This window comes from Panthera onca, chromosome B4 (assembly GCF_046562875.1).
Source record: "Panthera onca isolate mPanOnc1 chromosome B4, mPanOnc1 haplotype 2, whole genome shotgun sequence".
In the NCBI taxonomy this organism is placed as follows: Eukaryota; Metazoa; Chordata; class Mammalia; order Carnivora; family Felidae; genus Panthera; species Panthera onca.
The window spans coordinates 17,931,563-17,953,214 of NC_138345.1; the positions used below are offsets into that span (position 1 = coordinate 17,931,563).

General features: G+C 37.2%; 1 protein-coding gene across 2 annotated transcripts in view; it reads left to right on the plus strand.

Moving 5' to 3' along the window:
• Positions 1-21,652, plus strand: part of MALRD1 (MAM and LDL receptor class A domain containing 1) — a 776,428-nt gene that overhangs the window by 428,032 nt on the left and 326,744 nt on the right. For both annotated transcript variants that reach the window (XM_078450377.2, XM_078450378.2), the window contains exons 28-29: positions 15,491-15,736; positions 17,322-17,479. In XM_078450377.2, the coding sequence (XP_078306503.2) occupies positions 15,491-15,736; positions 17,322-17,479 (404 nt within the window). The remainder of the gene's footprint in view (positions 1-15,490; positions 15,737-17,321; positions 17,480-21,652) is intronic.

Genomic DNA, 21,652 nt, shown 5'->3' on the forward strand with positions numbered 1-21,652 from the left:
CCTCCAAAGCCTTCTTATACCAAAAGTGAAATTTGTGGTGCTGAAACTATCTGGCATTTGTACATATTCATCAAAATTATTTGGTGTTTTGATTATGCAGCCAAAAATCTTTCAAAAAATAGCTTTTCTTTACATTGATTGTTATTTGTAAAAGTTTTATATTTTTTAAAAACTTTAAAAGGAAGGTACCTTTGATTACCTTCATTACTTTCTCCTTCAATTAATTTCTCAATGTATTCTTTGTAATTTATGACTATTTCCCTTTCTCTTTATAAATACATTATATATATATGTGTGTGTGTGTGTATATATATATATGTGTGTGTATATATATATATATATATATATATATATATATAGTTACTCATCAGCAAATTTCAGGGAAAGTTCAGCATTATCCTTCTCCAGAGATTACAGTTGAATACGGTGGTATAGTCAATATTTGCTAAGGCATAATTAGCTGTGATAATATACCTTGGCTGATTTATAGAGTTTGAAGCCATTTATATTTACTACCAGCTCCATTTTCTCATCTATACAAAAGGATCCTGGTCTCTACATCTCCTTGGAATTGAGATGAGACTAATATAAAATAATATATGTTAAGGGCCACCTGGGTGGCTCAGTGGGTTAAGTGTCTGACTCTTGGTTTTGGCTCAGGTCATGATCTCATGGTTTGTGAGTTCGAGCCCCGTGCTGGTCTCTGCCCTGACAGCCTGGAGCCTGCCTGGGATTCTCTCTTTCCCTCTCTGTCTCTCTCTGCACCTCCTCTGCTCTCTCTCTCAAAATAAATAAACTTAAAAAAAATTAAAATGATACATGTTAATGTCCTATAAATGTGTTTTATATTATTTTCCAGTATGATCCTAATCTCTCTCTTTTTACATATAATAATAGAACTTTATTCTGCCTCAAACTTCTCCCCTCCCCCAACTTGAGTAAAAGTTTACATCATTCACCCAGTTTCTTATGCCATTTTTGATTTCTCCCACTCTGATTGTGTGTCTGCAATCTATCAGCAATTTCTGTGGATTTTATCTTCAAAACATTTTCAAATTTTAATGCCTTTTCACTATCAACCCTGTAGTCACTCTAACAATAATAATATCTCACATTTATTGGATAATTACTATATTCCAGGCATTGCCTACTTAATAACTCTTAATACTGCTAGTGTGAATCTACTTCATTGCCTAACTGGGTTACTATAATAGCCTCTTAATTTGTCCTTTTTTATGTATTCATGTTACTCTCTATTGTCCACTTTCCATGTGCCAGCCAATTTTTTTTTTTTTTAGAATTTTTTATGCTATTTATTATCCCATTATTCTAAGTAAGAATTGCCAGTAGCTCCCATCACAGAGTAAAGCCAAAGTCCTCACAATGGCCATGGAGCCCCTCTGTTGGTCTCCTCTCTCTCTCTTCCCATGACTTAGAACCATTCTCATTAGGATCTAGCCACATGGGCTTCTTGACAGCCCTCCATAACTCCAAGCTTTTTCCCACCAGAAGGCCTTGAACTTGTGATTCTCTTGGCCTACTGTGCATGGCTTTCTGCTTTCACTTTATTCATGTTCTTTACTCCAATGTTACATCCTTAGAGATGACTACAAAGGACCACCTCCTCTTCCCCCCACACATGATTTACTGTTACTTCTTCTGTGTGTGTGTTCCATCATTATCTTTCTCCTTGGAGGAGAAACACCATGGGGACAAACACGGTCCTCTTCAACGCTATGCTCCCTATGCCAGAGCACAAAGGAGACAGTTGTTAATTCTTGATTGTATAAAGGAATAAGTGAAGCAATGACATGAAAATTCTTGTGGTACTTTTGGTCTCATCAAAAGCTTTAAAAAGCTTAATTCCCTTGGTTTAATGTTGTCATTGCCTTCTTCTTCTCCTTTTTCCTCTTCTCCTTCTTCCTCTCCTCCTTCTCCTTCTCCTTTTCTTTCTGATATGCACTTTACAATATTGAAGATCCATGGGAGAAATTTCTTTGCAGCATAGTGTCAAGGCGTGCTATGTTTCTCCTAAGCAAATAGTGTGACTTTATCTTACAGATACTCAGCTTTATAATTCCTTATGCCTCCCTTTGTATTACTCTGAATGATCTTGTATCCTAATTATTATAATTGCAGGATGATTTTTGTGTTCTAAGTTTGTATCTAGATTCATTGTACTAGTCTCTCCTTATATAGGGGTGATTCAATTAATTTACCCATTTGATCACTTCAGTTCTTATGGAAAAGAAACAAAATATTAAAACATATCTATGCTAATCTCTGAAATCATGTTTATTCATTATTTGACATGTGTACCAACTCATCTGGATTTAAGACACTAAAAGACTTGCTTGATACAAGAGGCTGGAGTTGGCCAGATGAAATCTTTGGTGATTCTAACATGTTGACTCCTCAACCTGTTTTTTCTCACACTTTGTTGAAAGATTCTCCAGCAAACCTGAATTCAGTGTACTCAAGGTTCCCATGTTCATGATAGTTGCTACCCATTCAGTGTTAAACAAAGGGTTCATATATTCTTTCCCTTCTCCTTACCACATAAAGGAATGGAAAAATCATAGTCTTTGCATTATTCTGAGAGTCACGAGTGGGCACAGCAACCAAAACAGGGGCATAGTGTGTGAATTCCCAGTTCAAATGGATATGTGACACTAGGGCTGTTAGCCCTTCCCTGGAGCATATTGGTTTGGAGTGGCTTAATCAGATTAGATGACTGATAAAGTGAGATAAATTGTCCAGCCCTAGCACAACGCCATGATAGATGTTCTTTGTACCAGTGGTATCCCCTTCATAAGGTGATTTTGATAATTACATGACATAATATATAGCAAACACCTACGACAGGGCCAGACAGAATTAAATACTTGATTATTATGTTATTGGCTATTATTGATATTTTATTATTTATTTTGTACATGTTTGATAAATTTTAATTAAGTTAGGGAATTTGGAGTCAGGCATACTAGATATAATCTTGGAAACTGCACTTGAATTTTCTTTTTAAAAATTTTTAAAAACTTTTTAAATGTTTATTTTTGAGACTGTGTGTGTGTGTGTGTGTGTGTGTGTGTGTGTGTGTGAGAGAGAGAGAGAGAGAGAGAGAGAGAGCAAGGGAGGGGCAGAGAGAGAAAGAGACAAAGGATCTGAAGCGGGCTCTGCGCTGACAGCAGAAAGCCCAATGCAGGGCTTGAATTCACAAACCGACCTCACCAACCTGAGATCATGACCTGAGTCGAAGTTGGATCCTCACCCTACTGAGTCACCCAGGCTCCCTGACACTTAAGCCTTCTTATCCTTAATTGCCATTTTTGAAAACAGAGGTACTAAAATTGTGGAAATAGCCCAAGTGTCCATCAACTGATAAATGGATTAGGAAGATGTAGTATGTGTAAATATATATATACAATGTATGTATATATGTATATAATAATATATATAATAATGTATATAATACACACACACACACACACACACACACACACAAAGGAATATTATTCAGCCATAAAAAATGAAATCTTGTATTTGCAATGACATGGATGGAGCTAGAGAATATAATGCTAAGTGAAATAAGTCAGAGAAAAACAAAAATCATATGATTTCACTTTCTTGTGGAATTTAAGGGAAAAAAAGGAGGAAAAAAAGAGGGAGAGACAAACCAAGAAAGAGACTCTTAACTATAGAGAATGAACTGATGGTTACCGGAGGGAAGGTGGGTGAAACAGGTGATGGGGAGGAAGGAGTACACTTGTTGTAACGGGTACCAGGTGTTGTATGGAAGGGTTGAGTCATGATATTGTACACCTGAAACTAACATTCTGCCGTATGTTAACTGGAATCTGAAAACTTAAAAAAAATTTGTTGAGGTAATTAACATTTCTTACAATGTTGTTATAAGGATTAGAGATAATATTCATAAAGTACCCAGCGAAAAGCGTAGCGTGTAGGAGGTGATTATCATCATGAAAAAGTAGTTTTCAGCCACTTTTCCATTGCTCTGCGGTGATTTTACCGACATCATTTATACATGTGCGAATTCATGTATGTAATACTCACACGCATGCACAACATACACATTTGTATGTAATATGTGTGAATTATGTAACACACACCCATAAATAATGTGTGTGTATACACACATACACACACACAAATACTGGAGAACACTCTTACTCTATTTTTGATAGTACGTTTTAAGGAAAAAGAGCCCTCCTAATCCTGTTTAAAAGAAGTCTGTGCTCTATTCATTATGAATGATGAATACAAAGTAAAAAATATATACCTTGAATCAAATTCAAATATAATTTATCACAGTTAATTGTGAACATACTGGAGTGGTATGTAGGCATACAAATACCATGCATTTGTTTCGCCTCCTTTGAACAGAATTTAGCTTAGGTGACTTGTTTTCTTTTATTTTCCGCTTTGAATTAGATAATTGTCTTGGTTACATTACATAGAATTTGTTTTCACCAGGTCGGCAAGGTTTAAAAATGGAAATTGCTTTGTTATAGATCAAATTATACAAAGGTATTATTAAATTGGGATTGTGACTGTAGAATTCTGTCTACAGACATAATAGGGAAGTCTTTGCTGAAAGTGTTAGAAACGCATATTTTGAACAAATGGAATAGCTGCTGTTACTATCTAAAACAGAAGAAAGAAACCCAGAAATGTTGGTCAATTTCATCACAGTAAATAAGTCAGAGGTGGTTGATTCTCTTTCTCTAATACCTTCATTCTTGACATCTCAAAGTTCAGCAATCCAGACACAGCTCCATCCCTGGCATTTTTGTCCAAAAACCAAAATGGCGACTTATCTTCTAGTGAGCCGTCTCCTGGGAGTCTCTCATTCACTCACTGATACATGCGCCTCCTCCTTGCTTTCTTCAGTTCATTCATTCATTTGTTCCTTCATTCATTTCTTTGTTTACCCAGGAGAATGTATAGTGCACGCTTTCTAAGTACATGGTAGTTTCTATCTCCCATGGGCCCTGTGGACTAGCAGAGGGGATAGTCATTATGCCCATAACCATGTAGACAAGTATGATGCTGAATGTTACAAAAGTTGTGTAAAGAAGAGTTACCTGGTATGGTGAGAGACTGTAATGGACGGTGTTGACCAGTCAAGATTTTTGCAGAAAGTAGCTATTGAGCTGAAATCTGCAAGATTTTCAAGGAGAGATTTCTAGAGGCAGGTGGCCCAGCATATGTAAGGTATCTATGGTTGGAGGAGCTATAAGAAGGTTAGTAGGTTTTTGTTGTGGGGAGGTGAGGGGTACCATGACAGGAGATGAGGCTGCAAACATGAGTAGCACACAGACTCTGAGTTGAATCTGTGTCCATTAGCCCATTAACACATTTGATCTTTATCTTAACTCTGGTAGGAAGCCATTTAACGACTTTCAAGCAGCATAGTGATCCAATTTGCATTTTGAAAACTACTCTGTTTACAATGTAGGATATGAATTTCAGGAAGACTAAAGTGGATGCAGAGCAATCAATTAGGAAGCCATTTCAATAGTCAAGGAGAGACATGAGTTTCTCTCTTGAGAAATGCGTGATTCAGGAAATATTTATGAAGTAAAATAGGATGGTGTTAGTGATTGAATGAATATGGGAAACGAAGGAGAAGCAGGGATTGAGAATGACTAACCCAATTTCTCCTGAATTATTTTACCACTACCTCCCTTCTCTCTTCTACCTGTTGCAGTTCATACTCCACTATCAATTTAGTACAGATCTTAGATATTTCATAGAGTATTTCATTCCTTATATCTACTTTTCTAAACTGGAATTTGGTTCTTCCTTAATTTCGCTATTTCCTCCACGGCCCCCCTGGAGTGGAGAGCGTGCAGGCTTCCACTTGGCATAAATCATGGTTTCCAGAAAACTGTCAACATTCTTGTCCCTCAGTCCAGGTTAATACTCATCAAAGGAGCTTCAGCCTGGTTTGAATTCCCCAAATGTAACTCTACTACTTGAATCCTTCCTTACCGTAGGTAGAGACCCTGGCATGTTGTTTTTAAATAAAACAAACGTTTAATTAAATACACACACATAGTATTGTCAAAGATGGGCTAGATTAAAAAAATTTTTTCTTCTGACTTCCATTTTTATGTTGTTTCCAGTGGAACCACTTATTTCCTATGTATCTTTCCAGAAACATCCACTAAATACACCAGCATGTGTGTATCTTGTGGGTGTGTATGTATTCCTCTCTCTCACTTTAAAAATATTGTCAGTTATTCTATATACCAAGTAAATTTCATTTGTCTCAAGAGTTTAAAATATTTAAAGAAAAAATGAAATTATACAGTAATCACAAGTACTAGAAAAAATATGAGAGAATTTCATTTACTATTGGATTGTCAAAAAACATAAAAGGAAAGATTGACAAAGTTGACTGCATAAATGTACAAAATATAATTTTCCTGAAGTGTTTTGATCTTGAGATTCATCCCTATCTCAGACTTCTAACTCTAGTTCCGCCTCATGGTAGCAGCTCCATTTGAAATGTACTTAGAGACATAACCATTTCTCTTTAAATATTCAAAGCGTCTATCAGGTATATTGAAAAACAATAAAAGATTATCATAATCACTGGAGAAAGAATTCACTCGACTGTCTTCATGTTATCCCTGGTAGTTGAATTTGAAACTTCAAAAAATAATTATTTTTAATGCTCAAACTCATTACCTTACATTCTTAAATATGATACACTAGAAACCCAGGTACGCAAATTGTTCACCACCAAAACATCCGAAATTTCCTCCAAGTCAGAATCATGAAAGAATATAGATTTTTTTTTTTTAAATAGACCTTTGGATTTCTTGTTTTAGTGCTTTTACAGCAGAGAGTTAGAACTAGTTGAATGTTAGCATGCAATGTTAGCATAACATTTCTTAACTGTTAACTGTTAAAACTGGGTAATTAAAAAACTGAGGAATAAACCATTGTTTCTGGAAATACCTTTTTGAATGACAGGAGTGGCAGTGTAGTGTAAATTTTTGCCATGCTGATCAAGACTGTAGAAAGTGTCCTTTGAATATTTGACTTGGAACCTTTTGGAATGAAGATGGAAACTGAAGGAACAGTATTTGAGCCAATTTGCAGTTTGTTTTCAGTCAAGGGCTGAGCCCAGGGCTAGTGAACATTGCCTAGGAAACATAGAAACAGAATCCGCTGTCCTCTGAACGAGAGCCTCAGCCACATTGCAGTAGTAAGCCAGTTGGAACTGTGGTAGACCTTTCTCCTCAAAGCTTAGGGGCTTCTTTTCTGCCTAGACTTCCTTCTATGTTTTTCTTGTTTTCTTAATGTAGATCACAATTCCTCTCCCTGTTTTCTTTGTCCATTCCTAATGGCTAGGATTATATTTTATGGAATTTCTTTCCACATATTACCTCCTTTTGTGCTAACGTTAAAGAAAATGCGATAGCACCTTCACATTTTCAGGTTTTTGCTGCAAACTACTAAGGGGAAATATATAGGGGCTTAAAAAATAGCAAATATGAAGGCCTTTCAAATGGTTCAGGATCTCTCAAAGCAACTGGTCTACCTTTTTTTTTTTTTTTAACCTGCCACAAAAAAAAAAAAAAAAAAAAAAAAAAAAGCACCATAAGAGTTTTATATTCTATCCTTATATCCCTTAGAAGGGTTGGCTGCTCCACAGAACTCTCTTGCTACATAAGTAGAATTACAAAGTGAGAGCAAGAAAAGCAGCTCCTGGAATCTGGGACCCGGCCTACTACTGTATCATTTAGGCTTCAGTGTTGCTATGAGCTGGTGGTTCTCCTGTTGAACATAAACAATTTCACAGAGCATCAACGTCGGACAAAGCCACTCTGGAACCATGGATCACAGTAAAAACAAGATCACTTTTGTAATTGTGACTGAGCACAGATGATACACAAACACTGTCCCAGCCACAGAAATGACCAAACATCCCTGTGTCTTGACTCATAGGAGTGTTTCCAACCAATTACAACTTTAGCCTATTCTAGTCTTCCCTTTGTTAGGTAAGAATCTTTAAGGTATCCAATCACATAATTATTTTGCTTCCTGATAGCACCTAATCTGGATCAAAACTCCATTTCCTTCGACCCTTCCCCAAAGCAACCTAACCAAAGCCCTAATCCCATAAATCATTTTTCATGCCCTCTCACTGAACGGCCCCATGGTTCCCCATGGTGTTTTTTCTCCATCACTGCAACAAATGATAAACCCAACTTTATTCAACTACAGTGTGCCTAGTAGTCTTTGGCTGGAAGACAATTAAGAGAGAATGGGGTCAAGATTATGGAGTCCTTGTGGGCCATTTTAAGAACTTTGGCTTTTACTCTGATTGAGATGGGATGACACTGGAAGGTTTTATTTTTTTAACTTTTTAACTTTTATATTTTTAGAAAATTTGGGGATAGTTTCCAATTCATGGAAATATTACAACAACTATACAGAACTTATATTTCATACAGATTTGCAGATTATTATCAGTTTGCCCTTTTATTTTATATATAATCTTACTTTCTTTCCAGTCATCTCAGAGCAAGTTGCAGATATCATCATGCCGTTTTACTTCTAAATAATTCATTGTCTCTTTCCTAAAATAGAGGACGTTCACTTACATGTATAATCAATTAACATTGATAAGTGTTATTATTCAATTTATAGGCTTCATTCATAATTTACAAATTTCCCTCAAAATGTCCTTTATGTAATTTTTGTCTTTTGCCTGGTTCAGGATCTCTTCAAGAATCATACACTGCTTTTAGGTTTTAATTATCTTTATATTTCTTTAATATACAGCAACTATTAAGCCTTTCGTTGTCTTCTTTGACATTGACATGTTTGAAAAGTATACACCTTTTATTTTGCAGAGTATCCCTCAGTTGGTGTTTGTTGATTTCTCCTTATATCTAATTTCAGTTCATTCCTTTTTGGTGAAAATACTACATTAATTTGTCACCTTTCCTTGAGAATCCATTAATCGTGTTTCTCCTTTTAATTTATTTTAAGTTTATTTATTTTGAGAGACACAAGGACAGCATGAGTGGGGGAGAAGTAGAGAGAGTGAGAGTGAGAGTGAGAGTGAGAGAGAGAGAGAAAGAGAGAGAGAGAGAGAGAGAGAGAGAATCCCAAGCAGTCTCCACACCATCAGCGAAGAGACTGACGCAGGGCTTGAACTCCTGAAACTGTGAGGTCATGACCTGAGCCAAAACCAAGAGTCAGATGCTTAACCGACTGAGCCACCCAGGTGCCCTGATCATATATTTCTGAATCCATTTCTGAATGATATATCCTGATTCACTGGTCGCTTTGTCTATACATAAATCAGTACTACACAGTGTTAATTATTATAGCTTTATAGTATTTATTGAAATCATGTGTTGTATATTTGCTAACTTCGTAGCTAATCTAGGTGCTTTACCTTTTTGTATATATTTTAGAATCATTTTGTTAATTTCTACAAAATCCTACTGAAGTTTTGATAGAGGTTATATTGAAATTATAGATAAATTTGAGGAGATGTGAGTTCTTAACAATATTAAGGTTTATGATCCATAAACCTGATATATATGTCCATGTAATTAGGGTCTCTTTCCTATCAATATTTTGTAGTTGTCAATGTAAAGGCCAGCTATCTATTTTTTTAAATTTATCCCTATAATTTCATGTTTTAAAATGCTCTTTTAAAGGACTTTTTAAAAATTTCAGATTCTGGTTGTTTACTTCTAGCATACAGAAGTGTGATTGATTTTGTATATTGATGACATATAATCTTGCTAAAATTATTTGTTATTACAAGAGCTTTCTGTAGATTTTGTATTATTGTTAGATTTATGTATTGAGCACATTTATGCTTTGCTTTCTTTGCCTGATAATTCCATCATCTTCTTTGTATCTATATTTACTTTTATTGACTAATTTTTTTCCTGGTTATTGATCACATTTCCCTGCTTCACAGCCTAGTAATCTCTAATTTGATGCTGGAATTGTGAATTCTCCGTTGCTGAGTGTTAAGACTTTGTATATTCCTTTAAAAATAATTGAACTTTGTTTTAGAGGTACTTAAGTACTGTTTGGGTCCTTTGTGATTTATTTAAAAATTTTTTTAAAGACAGGTTTAGAACAGAAGTCAGCATTTTTTTTAATTTTAATTTTTTTGAAGTATAAACACACAATACGATATTAGTTTCAGTTGTGCAACACAGTGATTTATACATTACAAAATGCATAAAAGTGTAATTAATATACATTACAAAATGTTCGCCACAATAACAGTTACCATCTCTCATCATATAACTTTATTACAATATTATTGATTATATTTCCAATGTTGTACTTTTCATCCCTGTGACTTATTTATTTTATAACTGGAAGTTTGGGGGCACCTGGGTGGTTCAGCCAGTTAAACATCCGTCTTCAGCTCAGATCATGATGTCATGGTTCGTGAGTTCGAGCCCCGTATTGAGCTCTGTGCTGTCAGTGCAGAGCCTGCTTCGGCTTCTCTGTCTCCTTCTCACTCTGCTCCTCCCCTGCTCTCTCTCTCTCAAAAATAAATAAACATTAAAAAAGACCTAAAAAGTAATAACTGGAAGTTTGTACCTCTTTATCCGTTTCCTCTTCACAAATTTTTTTTCTGTATTTTTTTTAACTCAGGAAACTTAAGTCCTCTTTTTAAAGTAATCTACTGTAAAAACAAGTTGAGGTTAAAAGAATATGTTCAGAGAGTGAATATGTTCAGCTGTGCAGGCCATATGGTCTTGATTGCAACTACTTAACTGCCATTTTAGTGTGAAAGTAACCATAGATAATGTGTAAACAAGCGGGCATGGCTAAGTCCCAATAAAACATTATTTACTTAAACAGGTGGTAGGCCAGATTTGGTCCCAAGACTGTAGGTTGCCAATCCAGTGCATAGTCTAGAGTCTATTTCCTTCAAGAGTTACTTTGCCCCATACTAAAATGTACCCTTCTGGAATTCATACTGAATGCTCTGTGTATTCACCAACGACTCCACTCATTCTGGCGGGTAGAAACTCAAAGCTATGTAACCCTTTGTGGACTCTGGTAATTTTTTTCAGTTTATAGCTCCTAGTTATTATTCTCTTAGTTGTTCTCTGTCTCTATTTTTGGATTTTATCCTACAAATATAAAAGCTAGAATTCAGACAAAGACTTAAGCGTCTCTTGATCTCCTTTTCTATATAGCTCCCTTTCCTCCCACAACCGAACATTGAAAATTTTAGCTGTCCCAGACTGTATCTCCTCAACTCAGTGTTACTCCATTTTCTGATGGGCTGACCCTTGAGAGTTACAATCTAGAACATGCTTCCATGCAGAAATCTAGGGGTGATCATAGGATGTGTCTTTTTTTCATTTTTCTAAGGGATCACCATCCTGTGTTTCCTGATGTCCGATGTTTGAAAATACTTGTTTTATATGTTTTGCCCTGGTTTCTAGTTGTTTATTGCCGAAGGATAATTTCATACTTTATTACTGTTTCTTACTGTGTATATGCTGGGAGCAGGTCTTATTACTTACTTTGATACTCAATTTGTCTCTGATTTGGCCAGTAAGTTTCTCTAAAAGCTGGCTCCTTAAACCTTTCATCATAATGCTGTAATATTTGAGTACTTTGTTATTTTCTGTGACAAAGAATATCTAGGCTCATCTTGAAAATTTTTGCTCTTAGCTCCAAATAGATCATTTTCCCAAGGAGACCTGGTTCCTTTTAGTGGGGAATATTAATTAAATAGAGTTTGGGACAGAGGAGTGATATTCAATTATGTTAAAATATCACATGGTTCTTTTTTATTTAATGGACCTTAAGGGTCACGGATAGGACACAAAGATCAGAAGGGAAAGAATTGTAATAAACTCACATAAAATGTTGGTTGCTTGGACCAAAACAGTAATTGTGAAGGAAGATTGCATATGAGTTATAATATTAAAAATTATGTATATATATGTGTGTATATATATATGCACACACGTATATATGAGTTATATATATATATAAACTATATATATATAAGCTATATATATATATACACACACACACACAAACATATATATAGCATAACTCATATGCTATGTATGTGTATAAAACTTGGGCCCATCCTCAGTTACAAGGTGGACCTCCATTCAAAATTTGGTGCAGATGTAGGGGTGCCTGGGTGGCTCAGTCAGTTGAGCCTCTGACTTCAGCTCACATCTTGATCTCATGGTTCATGTGAGTTTGAGCCCAGAGTTGGGGTCTGTGCAGACAGCTCAGAGCCTGGAGCCTAGTTCCCATTCTGTGTCTCCCTCTCTCTCTCCCCTTCCCCTACTCATGCTCGCTCTCTCTCTCTCTCTCTCACTCTCTCTCAAAAATAAATAAAATCACTTAAAGAAAATTGATAATGAAATTGGGTTCAGATGTTAAGACTGACAATACTAAGAGGATTGAAAATGTCTATTACATAATTAGGCTTCCTGGGACATTAGAGTAGCTTCAAAGCATGTCTAAAAGTAGTTTTAGAGAGTGAGAAAGGAAAACTGGCGTAGAGTTTCATTGTGGTTGATGGGACTGGGGTGAGAATTTCTGTGCACAGGTAAGGGCATGTAATGATTTGAACCTCCTGCCAATAGGGGGAGCACTGGGACTACCTTACTGTGTTTCAGCAATGACGTCAAACATCAAAAAGTAGAATCAGACTCTACTACACTACTACACAGAGCCCCTTAGAAGATTTGTAGTAACTGTAGTTATAGAATTGCCATAAACCCAGTTGAGGAAATCTGTTGGCTGGAAAAGTTTGGAGGGGAAGAATCAGAGTTTTCAGTTAACATCGTTAAGCTTCAGATGTCTTTAAGATTTATTTACATTGTAGGTTTTTGGCTTTTATAATTTGTTCTTTTTTATAGAAAGAAAGTGCCCACTAAGAAGGTCTCTGCCTAATTGAAATAAGAATATATTTTTACTAAAAATCAAAGTTATACAATTGCATAAAAGCTTTCATATCACAATCACTTAAAGATATACACTCTACCTGTAAGTAGCTGGTTTCTTTGAACAAAACAACAGGCATGGAAAATAATTTGGAAATAAGTAAATAACATTCACTGATAATTTTCCTTGATATTTAGCAAAAAAAATATTTTATGGGTAGAACACATGATAGCAGTGAAAAGGGCTTTCTGTTCAAAATTTATCTTGTGTAATATTTGAATTATTGTGTTTTTTTTAAATTGTGTAGCTATTTATGTTTTAGAAATGTAAAAAACAATCTTAATTTTTATGATTCTATATTGATTGTGTAATATATTGGGGTCTATGGTGTGTTTCCATTTTGAAACATGTTCAAAATATTTTCTTGTTTGTCTTGAAAGAATTAAATTTTAGCTTGATTTGGTCCCTTTGAAGAAAATAATCTTAGAAACCAGTTTTGCTTTTACTCCCCAAACAAGTTGGAATTGACAGAATCAATAAAAATGCCAACTTGTGTAAAACTAAATGATCTAGTAATTTTGCAGAGTCTCAACGGTCCCCTGAGAAATAATGCATCTGGTAGTCAACACCACCACTTTTGTTCCTTGGTGGGCTTGTCTTGTGATAGTTGACTTGTATCATTGCTCTTCTTTTCAAGTCAATAGATTTAAAAAATAGATCAGAAGACAATAGACCTGTGTCCAAATTGTACCTCTGCTCTTGAAAAATCATCAAGCCATTTAACATCTATAATCTTCATTTATTTTTCATCTATAAATGAGAGTTAATGTAAGTGATATCCATTTCTGTGTAGCTCAAAAATGCTTTAATGTTATGATTCTGAGTCAAGTTCTGTGATTGAAACATTAAAGGTCTTTTGCTTACCCCCAGTCTGCTAAAACTGAGTTGGGAGCCTAAATAAAAATAGCTTAATCCCACACTGCAAGAAAGGAAAATGTTAGCAATTAACCCAGACAAAAAAGTTTTGTTAAAGGCAGAATGCATGGTTGAAAGTTATTTTCAAAGGCTTTGCAGGTGTAAAGGGCATTTAATTAGGCAATTTTTTAAGAAACAACCCAGAAACAGCTTAGCACACAAAATGGCTAGAAGCCTTTGGAATACCATTCTTCTCCCTAGCGGTTTCTACATGGCATCCCACCATCTCCTCCCACTTCTTCCCTCTTAGCCGTCTATTTTCTAAAATGTGAGACTGATCTAGGACATAAAATCTTCTTTATGAGATTTTATCAGCAGGAGTTTCCAGCTCCCAGAACACCTTCGAATAAATCCCTGAGTCACCTCCCAGCTCTAATCCACACCAGTGGATTAGACAGACCAGGTGGTCTGTCAACCACCAGACAACACCAGGCTCTGGAAGCTACCATGTAGAAGTGAAGTAGGGAGGCATTATCAGCTTCTCTCCCTAGACGGTGGGGGGGACAGGAAGGAAGAAAATTTCTGATGCCATAGTGTCATAGAGCAGTTGGGAAGTGGATATCCCAAGTTGGATCTTTGACCAACCTTTCCTACTGAAATATTGGGACACTGGTGCTTATGCTCTGTTGTAATACTGGAGCAGGATAATAACAATACCTTTAATGTGTATATTGAACTACTTTGCTGTTTCCAGAGCCCTGTATTTCACACATTCATTTATTTGACTAATATTTTCTGATCCTCTACTCATGGCCAGGCACTGTTCCAGGTACTGGGGATATAAACAATAGTCTCTTTAGTTAGTTTACCTTCTGTAGGTTTTACTGTCCTTTTTTTTCTTTTTTTCTTTTTAGAAAGCTCTTCAAGTATAGGTATGATCCAAGTCTCATAACTGGGAAGTATCAATACCAGAGTTCAAACTCAGATCTTCAAAAACATTGCTTTTTATTTTAAGCTTTCTGGAAAAAAAAGTCTTTATTGTTGACATTGCTTTGTAGGGAAATTGCTTCTAAAAATCGAAACAATTGACAGGTATATATGCATTTTGGAGAAAAAAATCTGTTAGAAAGTTGAATATTATTTATATATTCATACCCCTGCTTCTGAAAAAGTACCATATAAGTATTTGGCTTCTGATAAATATTGAAATGCATGGGTGGTAATGGAATTTACTTCCAAATACACCATAATACATAAGCTCTTAATACCCTAAAGATTTTGTTTCAGGCTAAAAAAATGGAAAGCCACACTTTGGCTTTCAGATCTAATATATATTCTTGAACTCAGCTTACAGGAAATGCTCTATTTGAGGAGTCTTGGGGTACTTTCCTCGATCAGTAAAATGATACTTGATTTTTTTTTTTTTCATTTTGAATAATCCTTGTGAGTGATCTATTGGCCAGAACCCTGAGGGAGATTAGAAAAGAGATGGGGGTCAGATAACTCAAACTCTTAAGAATACCATGTTTTGTTATATGTTAAAGTAAATCCATTCTTACTAGCTATTAACCTCACTGATGTGTTAGTAGTGTCTCCTCATCTTCATTTGTTTTCTGTTTTTTAGGTCCCTGCCCTCATGGCTATCGGGAATGTCAGAATGGCAAATGTTATAAACCAGAGCAAAGCTGTAATTTCGTAGATGACTGTGGAGATTATACTGATGAAGCTGAATGTGGTACCTCCTGTACTTTTGAGAAAGGCTGGTGTGGCTGGCAAAACTCCCTGGCTGAAAACTTTGACTGGGTTTTGGGGGTTGGCTCTCATCAAAGCCTACGACCTCCCAAAGACCACACACTTGGAAACAAATATGGTAGGTTATTAGGCTGTTACAGCAATCCTAATCATATTCACAGTGAGCATCTCATTGTTTCCCCAACAGCAACTGGAGAGCTCCAGAGAGACTACCATAGTACCATGGCCAGCAAGTCAGGCATTTCACAAATATATTTGTCTCCTGGGACTGCTATAACAAATTACCAGAAATGGAAACAATAGACATTGTCTCACCCTTCTGGAAGCTGGAAGTCTGAAATCAAGGTCTCAGTAGAATTGGTTTCTTTTGAGGGCTGAGAGAGAGAATCACCTGTACCATGCGTCTCTCCTAGCTTCTGGTAGTCTTGGACATTACTTGGCTTGTAGATGATGTTATCCTGTGTCTTCACACTGCCTTCCCTCTATGCATGTCTGCCTCTTATGTCCAAATTTACCCTTTCATTACAACACAATCTTAGTGTGGACTAGGGCCCCCCTGATGACTTCATTTTAATTTGGTCATCCACAAAGGCCCTATATCCAAACAAGGTCACATTCACAGAAACTGGAATTAGGACTTCACCATCTTCGGGGGGACACAATTCAACATATAACGGGGAGCAACCACATTTTAATATGACTCTGATCATTGTAGATACATGGTAATATCGATAGAGGCACCTTTCCTCAATGACACGTGCTTATAATTAGTATCGCTGAATTCTGCCACTTCTTTGATCATTAGCACATCATGTAGCTCTTCAGATTTTCAAAACTCCCATCTGCATAGGGAGAGAATAAAGTTTTCCCTGTGTACCAAACAGGGATTACAGAAGCGAGATGACATGTATGGAGGGAAAGCAATTTGAAAACTAGAAGTGCCATGCAGATGTAACCGTAAGATCACATATGTCAGAAGTGTTGGGAGTGCCTCATTTTTGCAGTAAGTAGATGAGGTCAAGTCTCAGACTCATTGGTCAAAGGACAGAGGACGTTAGCAGAATGAAGAAAGGACCCTGAATTCCTGGATGCTACAGAATAAGAGAAGAGGTATCTAAGGGTGGAAATTCCACAGGCCTCTGATAAAACAAAGCCATCTAAGCCAAAATAACCACAACAGAGAAAGGAAGGTCTGAGTCCCATGCAAACACTCAGCTCTACATATGTAAAATGTTTTGAGTATTATATACATAAGTATAATGTACCTTTCATGTTACATATTAAAATTCTCAACATTTTATTTATATACTCAATAGATGAGTGAAGTTTTGAAAAGTACATCATATTCCTTTATTTATATTTCATAGGTAGTATCTTCCCATTGTTTTACAAGAACTCGATAGTTGGAGGAGTCCATTATATGATTTCTCTAACTATCTTGTTGATTCAGCGGCACAAATATCCTGTCAGATCGGTTAATTTGCATACTGTGAAGTCCTTTGCTAAAAGCACAGACAGTTGGAAATTGTTCTGTCAGCGAGCTAGAAGCAAGGCTATTAGATTTTGTTTCTGTTTCAAATGGAAATGCCTTTGGCACCTCATATCATATGAAATATAATTAAAAACCCTAACTAAGATGGAAAAGCTAAAATGATCCCCTCGTTGTTATTTCTGTCCTATGTGAATGCTATCCTTGTTCCTAGGGCACTTCTTGTATCTGGAGGCTACTCCGGTGGGCCTTCAGGGCGAAGAAGCACACCTCAAGAGTGCTGTGTGGAAGGAATCCAGTGCTGCCTGCACCATAAGCTTCTGGTATTTCATATCTGCAAAAGCTACAGGGTCCATTCAGATTCTCATTAAGGTAGGGTATTCATCTGTGATGCCTCTGAGCTTAGCGAGGCTTCCTACAGGCAGCACATGGCCAAAGGGACTTTATCATAGCTCTGCTAACTTGGCCAGAGGAAGCTTCCTTTCATCACGGGGAGCTTCCACTTGTGGTTCAAATGCTCGGCGGGGTTTGATAAGCGGGGCATGGGAACTAGCTTTGAGCTCAACATCATACCCTGTGGTTATGACTGAATCCCAGAGTCTCCTCTTATGATAACAGTTAGTCTAAGACTCATGAATTTCTCCTTTCTGTTTAGGCATCTCCTTCCCTAGCCTTCTCAGTAAAAGAAAATAGATTATTTGTACATCCGAAAGGAGAGTGACTATCCATTTTAACTCCTGTATGAACGATCATTAAGGGAACTAATATTAGACAGTTTGGTTCTAAGCACGCCATGCAAAGGACTGAACCCACTCAGGAGCATGATCAAGGTGTGATTACATTGAACCGCTTATTAACGATGACACAATAACGCATTTTCTTAGTGAGGATTAATTGGATGTTTCTGTCAGGGCTTTAATTTAGTATAACAAAGTGACAGTGTTCAGGGAGCAAACTAACAAAGTATATATTAATATTAATAAGACTCGGTTCATATACCTTTATTCTTTGGCAAGTTAAAACGGCAGCAAAAAAGGAGATGAGCGTGCATGCATGTGTGTGTGTGTGTATGCGTGTGTATGGCTGATTGTGTGTGTGTGTGTGTGTGTGTATGCGTGTGTCTGTTCATTTCTAGAATCTAGTTAGAATTCTGAGAAAACTCACTTTAAAAACACACTCTAGAGGCCATTGCTGTTTTATCACACACGAAGTTTGCTGAAGTGCCTTGCACTGATGGAAAATGCCTGACCACAATACCAAAGGGCTCTTACATCTGAATGGCTAATGACTGCATCGTCCATGTTTTATCTGAAACTTGAGTTAACTTTATAATTTAGGGTTCTCCTATAATCAGAAATGCCTGCCTAATAAAATACATGCAGCAAATACCACAATGATTTCTTCTTATATTTAAATAGGGAAGCTTAAATATAATGCCTAAAGTTCTCACAAGAGTATTTTGCTGGCACTCCTTTGAATGGGATACTTGATGATGTGGTGTCTACCATGTGAAGGACTTTGTACCACTTTGTGGGCTTTGCTTCACTCATAGTCACCTTTAATCTCTCTTATATCCTAGTAGCAAACTTTATATTACTATAAAATGCAAAATTAAACTATTTTGAGATACATCTTGTTATCATGTTCGGTTGAATGCCTATGGTTCCTCCAATGGAGGAATGTCTTACGGACATTTAACAGCACTTTAAAGCAACTGTCTTCCTACCATATTGAAAACAAACAAATAGTCACACTTGTTTAAAAAAACATGCTTATCCTCATTTAGTGTCATTTACTGCAAAAGAGAAATCTTTCATAGCATAGATTGATTTTATGTTCAGGAATTTTAGGGCAATCATTTTATTTTGGTAATTAATATGATACATATTTTTGATCATCATTACAAAGTACTTCTTAGGCTAGTCTCTGTGTGGAACCATGCTGGATTTTAACCTGCTCATTAATTTGAAAGCATCCTGGCCAGATGGCAAACACAATAGGGGCAGGGATTCTGCCTTTTATTTCTTTCTTTCTTTACTTCTCATCTTTTGAAATGGTCTCAATTTATGCATGTGTTGCCTCTGGCTCAGTCTCCCCTGTCTATTCTCAGGAATGCCTCCTTCTGTGTTTCCTTCTTTTGCCTCCACACCAAGCCCAACACAATCTGGTAGCTTCAGCCCTTCACAAAACTTTCCTTGACCACTTTTGCTTGTCATGATTAGTCTTTCTCAGAGTGTCCCTCACAGCTCCAGAAATTCCTCCTTCTCACTGGATGTTCAACTGTCTTTCAATAGACAGGTCATTAAATCTTGAGAGCAAGACCTTGAGGTTTTAGTCTTTATGTCCCTCTTATCTCTTCAGAGAAAGGACTGCAGGAAAAAAAGTGGTGGCCCCCTAGAGCCCACTGCCAGTCTCAGGACATCCCTTCTGGGGACAGTTCTTTTGAAAAAAGTGGCTGATTATGTGTTACATACAAGATGATAAGTTCTATTCTGGGAATGGGGGGGGGGGAGGTTCAAGATGGTGGTGTGGGAAAACCCTGCGTTCAACTCCTTCCATGGATAAAACAAACTTATAGCTACATATGTAATAATTTTTCTCTGAAAACAAGCAAACAAACAAAAAACTTGAGAATTATAAGACTAACACTTTCACAACAAAAGACAAAAGAAATACTTTGAGAAAGATAGGAGAGACAGAGACATGGCCTTCCTGAGAACCCACCCCAAATGTAGTGACCCCACAATTGGGAAAGTTCTCCAAATTTGGAATTTTCCCACAAGGAGTAAAGAGATAGTACCCCATATCAGGTACTCTTACCTTGAGGGCTAGCACTGGAAAGATGAACCACCACACACACAATGCCTGATTTAAAAAAGAAATGGGGATGAAGACCAGAAGAATCATAGAATTCTAGAGGACATATATCCCACTCTTAAAGGGCTCATATGCAAACCCACTCACCTGAGATCTAGCACAAGAGAAACAGATTGAAAAGTACCTTACTGATTTTAAAGGGACTATCAGATTTTAAAGGTTCTTGCCTTACAGGAAGCAACCTGTAAGGACTTTATCCAGGGATGGAAGTGCTGGTACAAGCCATTTTTGCAACTAAGTTCCTGGTGATGGAGTAAATGGCTGCCATTTTTGGTGCCCTCCCTCTAGCCTGCTAACACATGGAGGGCGTGTTCTGCCCTCCCCACCACATAACCAGGCTGAGAGAGTACCCCACATTTCAGCCACCCTGGGCCATACGAGAGCTGCAAAAAGACCATCCTCCCCATGCAGCAGCCGAGGTACAGCTAGATCAGAGGAGTTCTCTGAGCCCTGCCCTCCCTGTGCAGAACTGGGATGGGTAAGTGACATAAGCCCTCACCTCCCTGCACAGCAACCATGCCATGTCATAGCCGGCAGGCACACGCAGGCCATACAGCAGATGCCCATAGAGTGGGGCCGTGGAGTGGGGAGGTTGTGGGGAGTTTGTGCTTCTGGCTCACACTGTACAATGCCTACACACGACTACTCTTTGAAGACTGAAGGGGGGGAGCCACTGCATCTAATATATACAGAGAAACCGAGAGAGGCAAAAGAGGAGAGAGAGGAATATATCCGAAACCAAACAACAAGGGAAATCCCCACAGAGAGACTTTAACGAAACTGAGGTAAGCAACACAATAAAGAATTCATAGTAACGGGTGTAAAGATGCTCACTGATCTTGGGAGGAGAATGGATGAGCACAGCAAGAACTTCAACAAACAGATAGAAAATATAAGAAAATACCAAACGGAAGTTTAAAACTGAACTGAGAAATACACTAGAGGGGTTCAACAGCAGAACTGATGGAATAGAAGCATGAATCTGTGAACTGGAAACAAAGCAATGGAAAGCACCCAATCACAGCAGGAAAATAAAGGAAAAAAAAATGATTTTAAAAAGACAGGATGTCCCCTTAAGGGACAGTGTCAAGCAGATTAACATTTTCATTCTAGAAATTCCAGGAGGAAGAGAGAGAAAGAAAAGGCCAGAAAAATTCTTGAGGAAATAATGGCAGAAAACTTTCCTAATTTGGGGAAGGAAACAAATATTCCAGTCCAGAAAGCCCAGAGAGTTCCAAAATAGGATGAACCCAAAGGGAAACACACCGAGACCATTAAAATTAAAATGGTAAAAATTATGGGCGCCTGGGTGGTTCCGTCAGTTGAGCGTCTGACTTCAGCTCAGGTCATGATCTCATGGTCCGTGGGTTCGAGCCCCGCATTGGGCTCTGTGCTGACAGCTCGGAGCCTGGAGCCTGCTTCCAATTCTGTGTCTTCCTCTCTCTCTGCCCCTCCCCCAATTGCACTCTGTCAGTCTCTCTCTCTCTGAAAAACAAACATTAAAAAAATAAAATGGTAAAAATTAATAATAAAGAGAAGATATTAAAAGCAGTAAGGGAAAAGCAACATATTGTACAAGAGGGAACCCTCATAAGGCTATCAGTAGGTTTTTCAGCAGATACTTTATAGACCAGAAGGGCATGGCATGATACATTCAAAGCACTGAAG